This window comes from Lactuca saligna, chromosome 9, assembly GCF_052625555.1.
Source record: "Lactuca saligna cultivar CGN05327 chromosome 9, ASM5262555v1, whole genome shotgun sequence".
Lineage (NCBI taxonomy): Eukaryota > Viridiplantae > Streptophyta > Magnoliopsida > Asterales > Asteraceae > Lactuca > Lactuca saligna.
Window position 1 is genome coordinate 102,791,815 of NC_136425.1, and position 19,097 is coordinate 102,810,911.

General features: G+C 35.2%; 1 protein-coding gene across 14 annotated transcripts; it reads left to right on the plus strand.

Moving 5' to 3' along the window:
• The first annotated feature begins 12,806 nt into the window (after positions 1-12,806).
• LOC145018267 (transmembrane 9 superfamily member 1-like) lies at positions 12,807-18,452 on the plus strand. Of its 14 annotated transcripts, none has more exons than XM_078976164.1 (12): positions 12,825-13,569; positions 13,878-13,954; positions 14,184-14,288; positions 14,422-14,439; positions 14,541-14,635; positions 14,735-14,887; positions 14,964-15,796; positions 15,916-15,974; positions 16,078-16,179; positions 16,452-16,562; positions 16,633-16,679; positions 16,893-18,400. In XM_078976164.1, exon 12 carries the CDS (start codon positions 16,934-16,936, stop codon positions 17,876-17,878), a length of 945 nt encoding a protein of 314 aa, XP_078832290.1. In that variant the 5' UTR covers positions 12,825-13,569; positions 13,878-13,954; positions 14,184-14,288; positions 14,422-14,439; positions 14,541-14,635; positions 14,735-14,887; positions 14,964-15,796; positions 15,916-15,974; positions 16,078-16,179; positions 16,452-16,562; positions 16,633-16,679; positions 16,893-16,933; the 3' UTR covers positions 17,879-18,400. The 14 variants fall into 14 exon arrangements, with proteins under 14 accessions (XP_078832296.1, XP_078832290.1, XP_078832289.1 ...); XM_078976163.1 differs by having other exon boundaries at positions 12,826-13,569; positions 14,964-15,359; positions 15,460-15,542; positions 15,729-15,796; positions 16,452-18,400; XM_078976166.1 differs by having other exon boundaries at positions 12,826-13,569; positions 14,964-15,359; positions 15,460-15,495; positions 15,729-15,796; positions 16,452-18,400.
• Positions 18,453-19,097: the final 645 nt, after the last annotated feature.

The window sequence follows — 19,097 nt, forward strand, 5'->3', positions numbered from 1 at the left end:
TAGATTTAATGGTGTATATGTTCTTATCCATGTGAATTGTCAAAACCATAGTCACAAGTCAAGGGTAATGACAAATCCAAACTCATATGGACTGAACTCAATCTAATTTCTTGCCACCTGGCAGCTCAACGGCCTGCCATTGCTTCCAAGTTGTTATGCAACCAGTTGAGAACTCTTAGAACTCCAATGCAAAACCAACTTTACTAGAATGGGCACAAAATATGTCAACACGATAAGTTACAAACCTCAAGTCGTGGTCTAGTGATTAACAAAACTCTTGATTAGTTCTTGAATCTATCTTAAGATCCTTTTAAGGCTCCCACTGACCTCTTGACATATAAGATTCTCTTTGCGAAGAACCATTCCTTAACAAAAACGAATATTCAAGAGTTAGTGCAGATTCTTATCAAGTTAAACACTTCTCACAATTGGTCTTAGTTGGTCTTTGTTTTATCCAAAACATCTCAACTTACCAATTTCAAATGTACAAGAGTAAGAACACATTTTACTCTACATTTAACAAGTGTTATAAACCTTTCTTAAGATTATGTCACTCAAGGCTTAATCTTTGAGTATGACTCTAAGATTTAATTTTGGAACGAAGTATAATTTATCTTTTGATCTAACCATTTCAACAATTCACGATTCCTCTCCTTAGTCAAACAAAATGAACTAAGGTGTCCTTAGAGGATCAATTGTGACATGGTTTCATAATCACTAAGATAGTCATAACACAAAATACACAAGTACTCTCCCATCTCTTAATATTGGAGAAACTTTTATCTTTCTGCCTTATTTGATTCTTCTTTTTCATTCTGCCATACATTGAAACTTTTCCAATGTTTCAAAATTACACTTAAACTTGTAAGCATAATCATATTTACTAAACTTTAGTAAATCTTATCAACCTTTGTGGTGGACCTGACCAGCACACAACCAAGTGTGCCCAATCCTTTAGTCCTTCACTTGACTCACATGTGAATGTGAACAAGGAATTAGTCTTAATTTACCAAAGATGAAAATTCTCATTCATCACACAATACAACTTGCATGATTCCAAGTTTCTATCCAACTGAAACTTGGGTGATGAGAATCTTTCCTTATTTGGTAAACCATGACACTACCACAAATGAAAGAATCGAGTCCATTTCCTATATTGCTTATCAATGGAAACATATAATCAACAATTTTTTCACAAATGCCATTGTAAGGATACTTAAAATAAATAAAATCAAAACCATTTTTCTTTTATTTTAAAACTTTGCGGAAAAATTAATCCTTACAATCCATATGGAAAACTTGTTGTTATCTATTCCTAAGCAATATATCATAACTCTTAAGTAACAGCTCAAAATTCTGATCACCGAACCATGCGATCGAAATCCATCTTCGCGATCAGAATCATCATATACATCCTTTAAGTTTCTTCACTTTTTCTTTGATTCTTAAAACATCAACATGTGACCTCGTCACATTATGCAATAAGAATCTCAGAATAGAAAATTAATAGAGTTAGACAATGGACTTTACCTGAAGTAGAGTCAAACCTATTGACTTTACCATCCTTAAGATGTTTCAGGTAAATTTAGTAGTTTCGCAACCAAAATCTTTCCTTTGGCAACAGAATCATATGGACTCTTTGGAAACGTACATGGAACTATCACAGTCTTAACCTTTCTCTTTACCATTTGGTCAACCGAGTTGACTATGGATGGTCCCTTTCCATTGGGAAGAGAAAGTTTTTCCTGGACCTCCAATGTCACCATTTTCAATGTCCAAATAGGTTTGGAAAGTAGATCTTCCAATCCAATTTTCTTTATTAATGCTCCAAATCATTGCTGATTTAGCATCATCGAGCAAATAGGTAAGATCATTAAGGGTCTTGTCGCGACCTGTCATCAGGGAGTGACTGAAGAACCAAGTCAGCAGCCAGCTACCTCGAGACTTCGACACCCGACTCTCCCGACTAGTCAATATGTGGCTTAATCCCCAAGATCTAAGCACATATAAATTTTGCTTGCCAATAGGGATTGAGTGACTTAGAAATTATCAAGTCTTAAAACTTGTGGGATAGGGAGATTTATTGGAGGAGGTGGATTAAGTGAAGTATGATTTCTAGTTCCACAAATGCCCAACAAAGGATTGATCTTTCACCTTGATTGCCATTTGGGATATCATCTTCATTAGGAAGCTTGTTCCTAAAGATTTGGGAAGACCATAACTGTCTAAACTAGACATCTATAATGGGAGAAATTCAAGTTAGTTGATTTAAAGTCCTTAATATAACACCCAATATGAAATATTAAGGCTAGGACCCAACAACCTATTTATAACTGGAAGAGGGATGCCGTAATCCAAATTATAAAATAGTTGAAGGTAGGTAAATGACGATTTACCAATTTCCACCATGAAAACGAAATATTTTATTATTGGGTTTTATTGGTTTTGAAACTCCTAGATCTTTTGAGATACATTGAACTTTTCAATGGCATGTTTGAATCTCGATTGTGCCCTTTCAAATTTGTGACTGGGATGCCGAGGATCACAAACAAGGTGTGAATAACCATACAAATTGACTTGGTACCCTTAACAATATTACCTAATCGATGTGCCGGTTAACCACACGCGCTCCACCGATCTATAATAAAGTCAAGTTACCCTTTGCCACTCTTACTAGTCCATGTTAGTGTGTCGGTTAACCACACATGCTCCACTAACGACTTGGTAAGGTACAAAGTGTAATTTTATGGGCTAGCACCTTTTCACATTTTCCTAAGTAACTAAGATTGGGAATTTATAAGTGTTTAGTTACTTAGTATCTTTCATTATACTTTTAATGAAGGGAGAATTATAGTCCATTCCTACCCGTTCGGCTAACGACCCTCGACCAGTCAAGGAAGCGGTGAGTGAGAGTGGACACCCATTAAACTGCCATTTTATAGGCAGTAACCTTATACCCCCCTTATAGACCGGCTTCGTGAATGAGGCCTACTAACGCTAAGATTGACTTCCTCTTATACATATATATATATATATATATATATATATATATATATATATATATATATAATTAAAATTATAATAATAGCATAAGGGTTGAATTTTAAACCTTTTAAAATTTCAATGTTCAATTTGGAATTAAAGTATACATGAGGAGTAACTTTTCAAATTCCAAAACTTGAGGGAAAGTTTTGAAACTATGTCAAGACTCTTTAAATCATAACTTATGAATTTAATGGTTCATTAAAATGAAGACTCTTCATTTTAATGTAATCCCTTATTCTTTAAAAACACTTTAAAGAAGTGTCTCTTCAACATCCATAACTTGAGGACAAGTTATGGAGTCATTAAACTATTTAATGAAAAAAAAACTCTTACATTTTATGTAACCTACAAAACTTTTATGAGTTTTTAAGATTCATAAATATGACTTTTCACATAACTTGAAGACAAGTTACAAAAAACATATTTTATGAACTTCTTTTAGACTAATATGGATTGAAAACAACTAAAACACAATTTTTTTTCATTATCAATCTAAACTAACTCATAAATCAAGGAAACATAAAATTCTTGAAAATTCATAGCTTGAGGACAAGTTATGAACTCCATACAATTTTCAACAAGATCATGAATTATATCAACAAACTATTTGCACACAATTCCTATGATCTAACAAAACTCATAAGCATGATCATTCATAATCAACAATTTTCAAGAATAACAAGAACACATATAAACTTGAAAATTTTATTATAGCATTGAAATTGGTTTAACATAATCATTACCACATTCAAAACAAGTTTTATAAGCCCAAAACAGTCAAAGGTAATGATTCTAGGCCAATTCCAGCACCAAAACTCGAAAATATGTTGTCTGGGGGTCCAACTTGTCGAGTGCACGAACAAACTCGGCGAGTTGGATGCATTTTGCCTTGGACTCATCGAGTCCCTTCATGGACTCGACGAGTCTGCTGGGCAGACAGCACCAAAAGTCGATTTTAAGCACTTTAAGCAAGTACAACAAGAAAACAAGCCTAGGCTCTGATACCACTGTTGGGTTTTGAGCAATCTAACACTCCTAAGTGTACATGCAACCCTAAATACCTTGGATCTATGTTTTCTCTATTATAGATGCAAATATCAACTTTCCAAGGCATTGTTCTATTCTAGCATATAAAACTTTGAATAACACAAGTTAGAATAACATACCTTTTTTTGGTGCTTGTGTTCATGAAGCTTGAGTGCCTAGTGTCCCATGTGTGACACCTCAAATGGTTCACACAACACCATAAGCACTTGGAATAACTTAGAGAGAAATTAGAACACTCCATGAAATCGTTATGCCCTCACACATACCCATAGTGTCCACGATTTCTTGAGCCATGGGTTTCTTTTATATGGTGGCTATTAGGGTTACACCATGTAACTCATGACTTTACCCATCTCTTATGCTCCATGGATTTTAACCTCCATGGAGTATCCATGGGTCACCCCATGGACTTAGTCCAACATAAGGAATCTTGGATCACAAGCCCACATATATAAGAATGAATGATTTACACAATCAACCCATATATTTAATTAGTCTCCTTTTGATCACTTAATTAATTCCAAATTAATTCTTGATAAATACTAATTAAATAACCTTATTAATATATTAGAACTTATAATATAGTAATAAACCTTAAGTGTTATTTCTCTCATTTTAGTCTATCCAAGTGCATGATGCCATGCAACCCAAATGGACCATGCCGGGTCGGGTCAAGTCTTACCAATTATAGTTATGGACTTAGACATTAATCCAACAATTAAATATTATGATCTTGGGATGTAATGGGTTGTTATGTGATAGAATTACATTTTTATACCAATTATGAATGAAAGTGTGTTTTAAAAATGTGAAAAATTATTTTGAAATCTACGATGTTACATTTTCGATGGAAGCCGTTTTCGGTCCATCGACTAACCAGCTTTTAGTTAAGTCGAGCCATTCTCGGTCAAGCCAGCTTAGACAGCTCTCGGTCAAAGCCATGATTCAGTCAAACCGGCTCATTTGAGCCTTTTTCGGTTCTAATTGGCTTTCGGTCTACACTAGTGTTCGGTCCATGAGTTTTCGGTGTGACTGTCTTGACCGAAAACCCATGTTTGTCTAATAAAATTCAATTTAAAATGGCCAATATTAATGGATTTAACTGAAAAAATAATTTTAATTTATTATAATCAAATGTTTTCTCACCTGGCTTGTTGTGTGCAAATAAAATGGCAAGTCTCAAAGTTGCAGAAAGTCACATGTCCACTCTTCTTGATGATCCTCCAGTAGCAGACAACAAGTTCAAATCAATGATGTACATGCTAAGGGAGTGTTGCATCTCAACTGCACTTACATGGAACCCCATCATTTATCTAAACCTGATCAACGAATTATGGAGATCTGCAAGTGTCAAGACTGGAGACAATGGATTAGTGAAAATTGAAGCTTCTATCAGGGGACGCAATATTGTTATCTCTGAGCAATTCATTAGCGATATCTTGAAGATTGAGCATCAAGATGCTTACCTGACTGATATAGATCTGAGAGTTGTTGATGAGTATCTCGAGAAGTTGGGATACTAGAATGTTGAATGAAACTCAGTTAGATATTGCTTCAAATCAAATGGATCTTGCCTAGAAAGAAATTGTACGTTTGAATCAATTACTAGAAAATCTATTTAATTAAATTTAAGCAATTGAACACTTAATTAACAATGATCCCGTAGATAACACCTACAATTGGGGATGGTCCAATGGGTACTCTACCGTAGAGAAGTCTACTCCCCGGTTCAATGTTGATCATCCATATGCCCGTCCGGATCGCGAGTTTTATTACCCAGTCAATAACAAAACCTTCCCCGAAGACATAAGATGTAATTTCGATAGACTTCATGAGCTGAGTAAGAGTTATGTTATTGAGGAAATTCTTCCTAAATCCTATGATAATCCAAGTGATCAATTACCCGTCATTGACACAACTTGTCCCGATTCTCAGTCCTCTTCGGATGTAAATGAAGAAATTGTTGTTGAAGGACCAGAGTTAGTTGTTAAATGTCCATCCTTGCCTTCCATAAAATTTTCCAACAAGAACCAATCCTTGACATACTCTGCAGTAGTCCAGTCATTTGTAATGCAGACTGTAATCAAAAGCATAGTGACCATTCAACCCTTTCTTCATGAATTACCAATTGAAAATTTTGAATGTGGCCAATATTCTCATAGTTTTGAACTCTGTAGTTCGGATGACTCAAGTCCTCGTTTTTCGACTCATTCAATGGTTTTCAAGAAACCATAGTTAAATATTTCTGATTGCGGTTTCCAAAAACTCAAGAAAATTTGGCATTCAAATAAGTACTCAGGTCCCGAGGTAAAAAGCGGGATACTGATTTCAAAAACTAAACTTTCAAAAAAACCAATATTTCTAATCAAAAGAACTTCGTAAAACCCACTACTGCCAAAAATCTTTCAAAAAATATGACAGGCAAAGGATCAAACAAAAAGGAATGTACAGTAATCAAAAACTTTTCAAAACCTCCTGCAAAATTGCAAAAGAAAATCTGGTATTTTCAAAAATATTCCATAGACAATCCAAAATAGAAAGGTATTTTACCAACTCCTGAACTTTCAAAATCACATCAATTTATCATCTGGTCAAAACCTAGGTGTGACAACCCAAAATTTTCTATCCTGTATAGTGAAACACTTCATTGAAAGTCAAACTCATTCCTACTATCATTTAGCACAATTTAGAGTCTATTTGAGTGTTTTGAGCCTTGTACACTTAAGGGATAAGTGTCGGGGTTTATCTGTTAAAGTTATAGCTCAATGAATAGGCCTATAACACCTTGATCAGGAGTTCATGGCCACCACAAGGAAGTTTACAGTCCTAAACTCCATGTGGGCCATAAACTCCTCCTATATGATGAAGTGTTGGCCATTTTGTTCATTCCTTTCTTTCCCTTCGCTGAAATCCTCTCAAGTATCATCCCGATCTTCGTCCCCGATCTTCAAAACTCCTAAGTTTCTTGCCCTAACAAGTTGATATCTTACATGAACTAGTGATCTTACATGATTTCATCCGTGAAATCATTCCATTTTTGTAGATCTTCAAGTTTCACCAAGAACACCAAGAACACACAATAGTGTACTTGGCAAAAACCAACCATTCAAGCTCCTAGATTGTAAGTACTCTTGTTCTAACTCGTTGTACACTAGGTTTAACATGTTTAGAGCTTAGAAACATCAAGAATCAATAGATGAATGAGAGTTTATGGCCAAGGATCTCCCAAGGTCGTAAACTCCTTATATGGGTGCACTGATGCCCTATCTTCCTTCCTTATTCCCAGAACTTAGCCTGGAACCATACACCAATGAACTAGGGACATTAAACTTCGAGTTAATGCTTCACACCATGAGTTTACGGGCATCAAGTAATGGGGAAGTGATCCCTAGGCCGTAAACACAAGTTAAGGTCATTTCTTGGACCTTAAACCCACCTAGCCTCTTGTTAAAACCTTGGAACACTTAACCACTTAAGACATCTTACCTTTAAGCCTCAAATTGAGACCCATTAGAGAGTTTACAGCCAGGAGTAAACTCGCATGGGCCATAAACTCCATTAAGTATGGTCCATGGACCATAAACTCAATAACAATGCCTTACACTCCTTTGTTGCAACCCAATGGACTCCTAACACTTTGACCAAAGTGTTTTCCATGCATTAGGATGTTTATACATGTCTAATTAGTGTTATAATCACTAATTGTATATATACATATGTCTTTATATGTTATTAGGATCATTGTGTGTGTTTAATTCTACACTTAACACCAATAACTTGTCCGACACTTCCATACGATCCACTCACAGCAGGTAAGTTCATACCCCTTAATTAACCTTTTAAATATTTTTAAATGTTTATAAATGCTTTTATGGGGGGGGGGGTGGAATACAAGTTGAATCATGCTAGTTATTATATCAATTGCATGTGATTAATAACTAGCATACAAATGGATTTACTACACTTTTAACTATTTTACCAAACATATTACTTGAAATGACTTTCTCAAACGTTTGTACATGTTAAAACTCTTTATCAAAATGTCTTACATACTGTATGTTTCCTTTCAAACTCCATTAAAAATGTGTTTCAAACAAAGGTTTTTCTTATACTTAAAACTGTCTTATCAAACAAACTACATTCAATTCGTTTTATAAACTGACATCAAGTCATCATTTCTTAGTTATCAAACTTTTCAAAGGTTTTACAAAACTTCTTTTATACTTTTATATTGTCAAATGCATGCCTATATATGTATAGTTACTTTAATTCCCTTTCCTCGTTTGGATGTTGCCTTAGGGTATCGGTTATTCATCCGAATGTCATCTAAATATTAGTTATATATCATGTATACATATATAGACATAAAAGTTCCATCAGTCAGTTCAATACCTTTGGGTAGCAAAGGTATACCTTTGATTATACACATACAATACTAGTAACTATAATAGGTATAGTTAGGAGATACTACTTACTATTCCAAGTACAAAGAATCAGACAAGAGTCAGTTCATTCATGAGTCTATACTAATACATTACATGCTGTACAATTACAGAAATACTAATACATTACATACTATATGAAGAGATACAATACTAATACATTACATACTATATGAACAGATACTAATACATACAATTACGATAGATACAGTTACAAGAGAGACAATTATAGAGATATGATTACAGAGATACGATTACATATATACTATTACATAGATACTATTACATACGTTATGGGACTTACCTTTCCACACCTAAGGCTGTTAGCTACTGTAGGGAAAATGCTCATCGACGGGTGTCTACGGTTGTACTGTTTGGCGAGTAACCACGCCATGAATATCCTAGTGCAAAAGGATACAAATTTAGTTATTATATTATTTTCCTTCTTACCTTTAATTGGTGACACATTCATATGAACGATGAGGTAGAATATATTTGATATAGATATACTATTTTCCTTATTACCTTTATTTTTTGACACATACACATAAACGATGAGGTAGACTACAATTTTATAATAATAATAGTTATACAGGGGAAAAACCGTCACATTTACAGTGATACGTACTTTCAGAACAATTGGGTCTTGGTAGAAGACTACTTTTTATACTAGTAGGAAATATGGGATTTTCTAGGGTTTTTTAAACGTTTACAATTACTTACAAACATTTTCATACTTAAACAAAATTTTCTCCAAACATTTACAAGTCTTTTGTTTACAGTTTTACAAATCAAAGACACATAAATACTTATGAATTCACCAACTTTATTGTTGATACTCGCTTTCAAAATAACTTGTATTCTCATGTCACAAATAGACAGGTACGACGACCAGGTTTTGTGAAGATGGAGCAGTCAAGAGTCATCTTTTATTTTGATTATTCATTATGTTATTTATTACTATGAAAGGACACAATTGTAATTAAAATTATACTATTAATGCAATGGATGATGTTGTTGCTTGTTTACTACTTTACATTGTTATGATACATTACATGACGTCCTCCACCCCAGAATGTTTCCGCCGTTCTCGGTTTTGGGGTTTGACAGATTGGTATCAGAGCATTGTTTATAGTGAATCGAGTATATCAACGCATAAAAGATATACGTACTATAAAATACAATGGGATAAAAATACTCTAACCAAGATTTTATACTTTAAATAATAAAATATTTAACTAAGTGTACATACTTGCATTCATACTAAGTTTTGTGTTACAATGACAAGAAAAAAAGTATTACGATTGTTGAATATCACAAGTAAGCTCGGGGATGTATGGTCAGTGTTGGGAGTGGCATAGCCTGATCAACTATGCTGGTCCGAGGAGTGATTAGCACATTCCCAAGAATGGTTGTGATATGACGACATTTCTAAAAACTTACCAACACTACTACAATGAGAAATCTAAAACAGAACATAAGTCTAAAATACTATACGAGTATTTTGTGTTACTATAATTACTTACTTGAGAACTAAAAAGGATCTTCATTTCTAAATCGATAGTTGGTAAGTGGATATACCAAGGTTATATGTAACTAGGATGTCGTAGACTTAGAATCTGTGAATTTTTGCTTTACCCCTGTTCCTTGTGAATTTGGAGTTAAGGTCACTTATTCGAAGGCCTATCATGTTTTGATTACATATAACTGGTATGCACTTTAAAAGTATTGATGTAACTAATGAAGATTATCTAATAATTATCTAGATAGTTCGTCTAATAATTATTTCCTTACCCTAATTCTCGCGTGGAATACATGGATGGACTCCATCCCACGACAACTCGTACCTTCCGAAGGAAGGCAATGCTGGATGGTTTGGAGAACAACCAGAGGATGATCATCCAATCCCTTTGAATGATCACCATGCTGAAGACCTTTCGGATGATGATAACTCCGAGCCTGAGGTTAAGAACCTACCCTCGGTAACTCCCATTCCAAATCCTAACCCTCGTCTGGATTTTCATGGGCCAACTCCTCCTTGGGTAGAATGCTTGGAAACATGGAGCGAAGAGCAAGAACAACCTATGCCATTTAATGGAGACTGAAGCTTCTACAACTTAAGCGAAGGGAGCTAAGCAGACAGAGTTCTACCAATCCTAGTCCGTAGAGTTGCCCGAAACGAAATTCACGGTAGAACGGCTCTCCATCGTATCGAAGAGGCTAACGCCAACGCAAGAATGCATACCATCCACACCAATCACCTTGAAAACACTTGTGAGAGATCTGAGAGAGACCATGAGACCCTACTGCAAGCACTAGCTGAAACTCGATCCGAAGTCATAGAACTCCGAGTACGCCAGAGGGTGTACGAAAGTTACTTGCTTGATATGGAACGTCAACTAGCTGAACTAAGGGTTCACCATAGGGGTGACCGTCGCCAGTAGGAGATGTTTTACTTTCCTTCTTGTTTTAAAGAACCATGTTCTTGTCTATGTTCTGTGTAGCACTTTTCTATGTGACTACCTTGTACTGTAAGTACTTTTAGTTAGGCCTTATGCGGTCAAAGACTTTTCTACTCCGGATATGATGTAAGACCTACTAAAAGGTTAATTTTCCCAAACTTATTACATCTTAAACATAATTGATATTGACAGTCGACTAACTTCTGTGTCACTCTTTGTTCAAATACTTTCATCATACTTTCATTGGAGTCTATCTGAAACCCCATGTAGTCAAGTTATTGGACTATAGTAATTTAACTCCGGGATAATTTCCAATTCTCTTTCAAAGGTTGGATCATGTTATCCACCAACCAATAATACCCCGGTTTAGACGACAAATGTTTTGAGACCATTCTACGAACGTACTTATACTCTTTACTAGGACTACATCATAGGGATGTAGGTCAAGCCCTCGAGAACATATTTATATTCTTTACATGAACGATTGAAATACATATAGGTTCAACCATAATCGCTCACGAACTCCTTTTCTTTCGTGTTACAGAATCATGTCGCCAAAGAAAAGTAATTAACCCATCAACCAAACACTAACTCTTTAGATTGATGCAATTACCTTCCAAGCTGCAGTCTCAGCTGCCGTGATAGTTGTTCTGACTCACCTTAATGCTAACAATGCAAATGTTAGCAGGATTGTTACCAATAATTCCAATCCAAGTAGCAATCAAGTACCTCAACGAGTAACAAACTACCATGATACCCCGAATCTCAAGCCCAAGAATAACAAACGAAAGTTCTAGGATAGATTTATAGGCAACAAGCCCCAAAGGACGAATAAAAGACAACAACCTGTGGCAGCCTTCACGGCCACGACATCTGTAACTCCTACTACTATCCCTTCTGGTATCCCAATTTCCCCTAACCCAGCCAGTCAATATGCCGGAAACCTACCGAAGTGTAATAAGTGCAGCTTCCATCATCTAGGTAGTTGTCGTTTGTTACACTGCAAGAACTGCAACAAGAACGGACACACTACCCGCTTCTGCAAGACTCGGATCCAATACATTACTTCAACCACCAATGTCGAAATTTCTCGAATATGCCATCTAAGCGGCATAATGGGTCACTTATAGAGGGACTGCCCAACAGAGAAGAATGATGGTGGAATAGGAGGAGTTTGACCTTAGGATGGAAAAAGGCAACGAAGCACCCTACTATAATATGGGTTCACTTCCAATCGTCATTATTAAGTATGCTTTTAAAAATATTTAAAACTAAAGCAACTTGAGCCTTATCTTTTGTGAGATCCCGTCAGTAAAGGGACCCTCGTGCTGCATATATTTGCATTTTGTAGTATACCTTGTTTGCAACAATAGTCTTGTAGTAAATCTAAAGTACTTCAACTCTGTTAAAAGTTGCACTGTTGTGTTTTGTCTGTAATGCTCTTATGATCAAATCTAATGTCGTTATTTCTAAGTGGGTCCGATATAATCATACAACTTGAGTCCATTCGATCGTACATCTCTTTCTCCGAAATCACTTTTCTAGAGAAGTCGTCATTCCAAAACTCCAAGGTACTCGCATTTTTTAAGGCGAGATTTCACCCGCGTGTTGGATCCCAAAAATCAACCCCCCCTCTTCCAATTATCAAGAAAAAACCCTAGGGCCTTTGTCTTCATAACAACATCGCACCACCACCCAACCTCCGATCTCGAACCACCAAGTGTCTCCGACCATCTTCTCCAACCATTCTTTCCCATCGCACTACACCGATAACAAAACCCCCATCATGATATGTTAATGTTTATATTTATCTCAATTGAGATCAAATCATTCATGTCACGGGTGCTCATGCTTCATGTTTGTATGATAAACCCTAACCATAAAAACCATCATTCTCTAGGTCGAGACCAATGATTCCATCAAGAATGTCAAATACATGATCCAAGTTCCTATTTCTCCTCTATTCTTACCTCTAATTTTGATTTTGAAACTTCTCATCTTCTCTTTTATAAAACCCTAACCAGAAAATTCATACGGTTTACAATTATGATTTCCTCCTCCATACTCGATCCCTACTTCTACTCTCTATGCATCTCAGGTAGGATCCGTTCTTTCTCCCGTTTTCTACATCTTTTTCATTGTTTTCTCAGGTACGCCATCATTCTCCCCTACTTTTCTACTTGTCCATCCCATTCTGATACTTTTCTACTTGATACAATCATCGGCGATTCAAAACCAGCAAACACTTTAGCATCTATTGTATTCGGGGAATTCATCCCAATCCATTAACCCCTTTCATTTTTCATTAAAAAAACCCTAATTGACTTGGCAAGTTCATGAACCAGATGTAGCACATCCCAAACTGGTGATTTAACCAAACCCGATAGATCCATTGACAGAATCTTTGGATTCATTCAACAAGGACTCTCTGTAATCGCGCAGCTTTCTTCACAAGGGAGCGCTTCAGATGCTTTCTCTCATTGTCTTGTCAGAAACGGTGGTGGTGGTGGGATTATGGTTCTAGGTCCGATAATCGAGCCAACCATGGTGTATACTCCATTAATCCAGTCACAGTAAGTTCTCTTTCGCTTATCTCTTATCATAAAACATTAACAATGCTTCGATGATTTTAAGACCCCAAGACTATCTTCTTCAACAGAACTCGGTGGTACAGTTATTACGGTTTCCATGTATACCCTTGTCCCTGGAAATTCTATTTTGTATATTTACTTCTCCTTTTGATTTCAAGATCTTCTGATTTTGGTTTGCAGTCATGCTATTTCCATTTATACCCTTGTCCCTAGGGAGTATCCTTATATTCTTATACTCATTTCTCATCTTCTATATTTATAATTTTATTAAGTTTTCTATCTTTCTACAGTTATATTTAGTCGATTGGATCTAGGAGAAAAACTCATTATAGGTTGTCAAAAAGCAACAATTTCTACTGAAACACAGGTATAATTCTTTTAACACACACACATATATATACATGCATACATTTATGCTTTTTGATAATATTATTTTTGAGCATATTATATGTATAATTATAGCTGATGAGGTGTTTCTTATGATAGCCAATTTGAAATCAAGTTCCAAAGTATGTTGTCACTTTTTCTTGTAAATTATAGCTTTATGAAATCAAATGGCACATGATATATATGATATATGATTTAGCATTTGACAGAGAATGTGGAGAAGACTACAATTTGTGAGCTTAAACTCGATGAAGCAAATGTTAAGCATTTTAAGGAAGCTATTGACAATAACTATTGGTTTGAGTTTTTCATGGGTACACCTTCTAGTCTTTTCTTCTTTCTTTTGTTCTTGAATCACACTTTTCTTCCCCCACATTCTTATTTCTCCCATATTTTCTTTGTGATTTCAATTTCTTTGGTCTCTGCTGCATTGGAGCACAAATTCAGATGATCTTCCATTATGGGGTATGCATCTACCAAACCCTTTTTGTATCTTCACTTTATTTTATAACTAGTATTTTAATCCCATCTTTTTTGTTATCGTGGAACTATTGTTGGCCCTATAGGATTTGTTGGTGAGCTACATTCTGATACGAACAGTGATAACATGCATATGATATTCACACATAAGAATATCTCTCTACAATACAATAAAGGCCAGGTCTCCAATTTTGAATCATATATGAACTTTTACACTATAAAAGGTTCTCATAGTCACACCGTTTTAATATTTTTACATCATGATTTCTTCTTATTGTAGATCATTCATGTCAACCTCACTCAAGAGAACCCAAAACCCTTAGAAGTTGGGAAAACTCTAGACATGACTTACTCAGTTGAATGGACAGAAACCAACATCACATTTGCATGCCATTTTGATGTTTACCTGAATTACCACTTTTTTGAGCATCAGGTGAACACTATAAGTATATAACTCATGTTTTAAGTTCCACTCATGGGGGTATAACTGTCTTTTTGCGTCACTGCAGATTCATTGATTTTCCATATTCAATTCATTCATGATGGTTATCTTCATGATTGGATTGGTTTCCATGATTCTGATGCGGACTCTTAGAAATGACCATGCAAAGTATGCTCGGGAAGATGATGATCCGGAGAGTCTGGTAATGTGTAATAATGAATTTGGTAAGCTATTGCAATGAATTTATATACGGGCTATTAAAGTGTTTAGTTTTCTGGTAGTGTGGTACTATAACTTATTTTTCAGATATAATAGAGACCTTGTGTTCTGGGTTGGCTTTGTCTAGCAAGAATATTGACAGGGAACAATTCAGTGGCATTGATGAAGTCACTAGAAAGATTGATGTGTATTTTTTTTGAAAGGTTATTGAGATAAAAATTTGTTTATTTTAGATGAAAAAAGGGTTAGTTCCATTTTCTCTAGTAAGTCATGTTAGTTATTAGCAAAAAAGGATCATGCTATATTGGAGTCTTTGCAGTTGATAATACTTTTGGTATTTGTAGGCAAATATTCTTTCTCAGGGCAAACTAATAAACGAGGTACTTGTTTTGTTCAAATATATGGGTTTGCCTCAATAGCTTCACAAGTGAGTTTTTCTTTTTCCTCTCTATGACGGACTGGAATGAAATATGAAAAAAAAGGTTTTAGCCTTAATGAAGAAAGCCATCTTAGTTTTAGATTCCAAGAAGGACCACAAAATGCATCCATTAGATTTTCCATTTAAGGTTTAATAAGATTTTTTTGAAAGTTTATTGTATATATTTTGTTACAGCTTTGAAACATTTAAACCAATGCATGAAATGTGGAAAGACTGCATGATGAAATTTCTAAAGAGTGTTGGTAATAATTCTTTTCCTAAATTCTTTTCACAAGAGAAGAAATAATTGAACAGATTGTTAACTCTCAAAATGATCAAACGATTTTTTTTTCTATTTAAATTTTGTTGGAATTATTATCAGGAAAGGTCAAATGGCTCAATGTCTTGTTGGTGAAGATCTACATAGGGCACTTGTTCTAGGTTAAAACTCACTGCACCCTGTATCTATTTGTATATAATTTTCTTATATATTTCATCACCATAATTTTTTTTATGGTGTGTTAAATTTTTTCACTTTTATCAGTTACACGATGCAAAATGGCTAGTTTCACTGGAGTGAGTGCGATCATGATACGTGAAACTGCAGAGACATTTGGAATAATCACAAAAGATAATAAATACAAAGGTAATTAGCATCTCTATTAAAGGAAACCACTTATACTTTCATATTTATATCAATTTTCATCATTTTATAGTGATTTAATCATTATACTTTTTTAACCGTTTAAGAAAACATTTTTTCATGCACTTTCACCGCTGTATTATAATAATAGTAATAAATATAATGGTTCAATGGCTAAATCGATATATTTAGGGTATTTTGTTCTTTCTTTTTTGTTTCCTTTTTCACAATCAATATATTATATTAATATATAATGATAATGATGGGTATGTCAGTTGTATTGAAGAATATATCTGTATTTATGCTCCAAGTCGATTGCTGGAAGATCACACTCCATGGAGATAAGCTCACTTCCAGGAAAATTGGCCAATGATTTTACATCTTTTGTATGCTTCATATGAATACATACATTAACTAATGCAATTCAAGAGACTTATATGTTGGTCAACAATGCAGGTTACCTAATTCTACCTTTTTTCTATATGACAGGCAACAATTCAATGGTAGGAAGTATTGGAATTAGTCATATTGTTTCCTTCTTTATCTTTCCCTGGTCACCATCTCTTTCTTAGGGATTGATTGATTTATGGCCTTATTTAACTTATTCCTTTGCTATTTATTGTATTTGTATGTTTTTGCCTTTTGTGAAAATACAGAGCTTTACAGAGATTCATGTAATATTGTCTCTCTGATTACCTTTTTCTTGATGGTATCAGAGAAGGTTGTTCGAAACTAAGATCCTCACCCAAAAACCCTAATGGCCGGAGAAGGAGGGTTAAAAAACAATGATCAAATCGATACGAATTCACCACTCTATCTCTATCCGTCAGATTTTCCAAGACAAATGCAGGTCAATGAAAGGCTGATAGACAACAATTTCAACGACTGGGTGCAAGAAATGACAAATTTCTTGTATGCCAAAAACAAAATTGGGTTCGTCGATGGATCTATCGAGAAACCAGAAAGCACCGATAAAGATTACATGGCATGGATGCGGTGCGATTCTATGGTCAAGGGGTGGCTTACAACTGTAATGGAGAAGGAAATACGTGCGAGCGTGAAATACACACATACAGCAGTCGAGATCTGGAAGGATCTGAACGAACGTTTTGGAAAAGAAAGTGCACCGAGGGCCTATGAATTGAAGCAGATTCTCAATGTAACTCGAGAAGATGGAGTCACAGTTTCGGCTTATTTTACGAGGTTAAGAAGAATCTGGGATGAAATAAACACTGTCCTACCCACCCCACGTTGTACATGTAATGGTTGCAAGTGTGAGGTGGGAAAGAAGTTGGTTGAATTAAGGGAGAAAGAGCACCTGTATGAGTTCCTGCTGGGTCTTGATAGCGACTTTGCTGTCATCCATACACAAATACTAGCAATGAAGCCTACACCAAGTTTAAGTAATTATTATCACATGGTGGCCGATGATGAACATCAAAGAAAAGTGACAACCGGGAAGAAGACAACCACATCAATGGCCGCCTTATATGTCAATAGAAAAGAAAGTCGACCACAAAAGAAACCGTGGCAGAAAAAAGAAAGAGGGGGTTTAACGAACAAAACAGAAAACTGTACACATTGTGGAAAAGGTGGGCATAGTCGGGAAGGATGTTTTGAGCGAATCGGGTATCCCGATTGGTGGCCTGGAAAGACAAAGAAAGAAAATTTCAAACCAAACCCAGTCCTGTTCCTGGACTAAGTAATGAACAATATGGTATGTTCTTGAAATTTTTTAGTGGCTGCAAGGAGCAAAACTCAGAACAGCAGACTCCTCAGGCTAACATGGCATGTACGTTTGATGATAATTGGGGTGTCATAGACTCGGGTCCAACCGAGCACATGATCTGTCAAAGGGAGGTGCTTGGAAACATCACCACGAATGAAAATGAAACTCCTATCACTGTTGCCAATGGGATAAATGTTCCCGTAAAAGGGAACGGTGAGTTTTTTCTTAAAGGAGGAATAAATAAAAAGGGCCTTATTTATCCCAAACTTTAAATGTAACCTTTTACAAGGCACGAATCGGTGCATGGTTCTTTATCTTTCCCTGTTGCTAATGGGAATTAGTCATATTGTTTCCTTCTTTATCTTTCCCTGTCACCGCCTCTTTCTTAGGGATTGATTGATTTGTGGCCTTATTTAACTTATTCCTTTGCTATTTATTGTATTTGTATGTTTTTGCCTTTTGTGAAAATACAGAGCTTTACAGACATTCATGTAATATTGTCTCTCTGATTACCTTTTTCTTCAAGAAGTTATTGATTTAAATCTCACTGGTGTATGCCTATGTACATAGGTGTGGCTTTAGACATAATTTTTTTTTGTATATCTTTTAATCTTGTTCTTTTACAGGTAGATGCAATAATTGAAGTTTGTTTTTATTTTATTACAATGCTAGCTCTTAGTAGGTGTATGCCTACATCATTATCAGGTTGAGTTGCATGCTAGGTCAATTTGGATTCCTTGCTAAGGTAAAAATCACTTTATAATTCATATTATTGTTTCTTGTCATTTGTATTGCATTTAATGATAAGGATCAGGAGCGCATTTATGTCTTTTTATTAATATTTTTATATTTTATAAAAAAAAGATTTATAAATCTTTTTATTTTATTTTATAAATCTTGTTTCTTGTCATTTGCTGCCAAGGTATATATTATTCTTATAAAATGAAATTGTAAATTTTTATATTCTTTTTCATAAATCTTTTTATATTATATAAAAAGAATTAGGCTATGGGAAAGGTGTTGCTAGAGCTAGATGGAAAGCTTACTAGAATGGCTTTTAGGGTTCATGGTTTGATGGGTTTAACCAATCAAATAGTCTTACATTATGTTCTACAATTTCCCTTGATACAGGCATGATGGTCTCATTCAATCTTCCATCAAATCTTCTGAATTCATCAACTGGTATGATCAT

Excerpts from the sequence above, each read along its gene's own strand:
- LOC145018267 (XM_078976164.1), top strand. The coding sequence starts at position 16,934 with ATGGCCGGAGAAGGAGGGTTAAAAAACAATGATCAAATCGATACGAAT.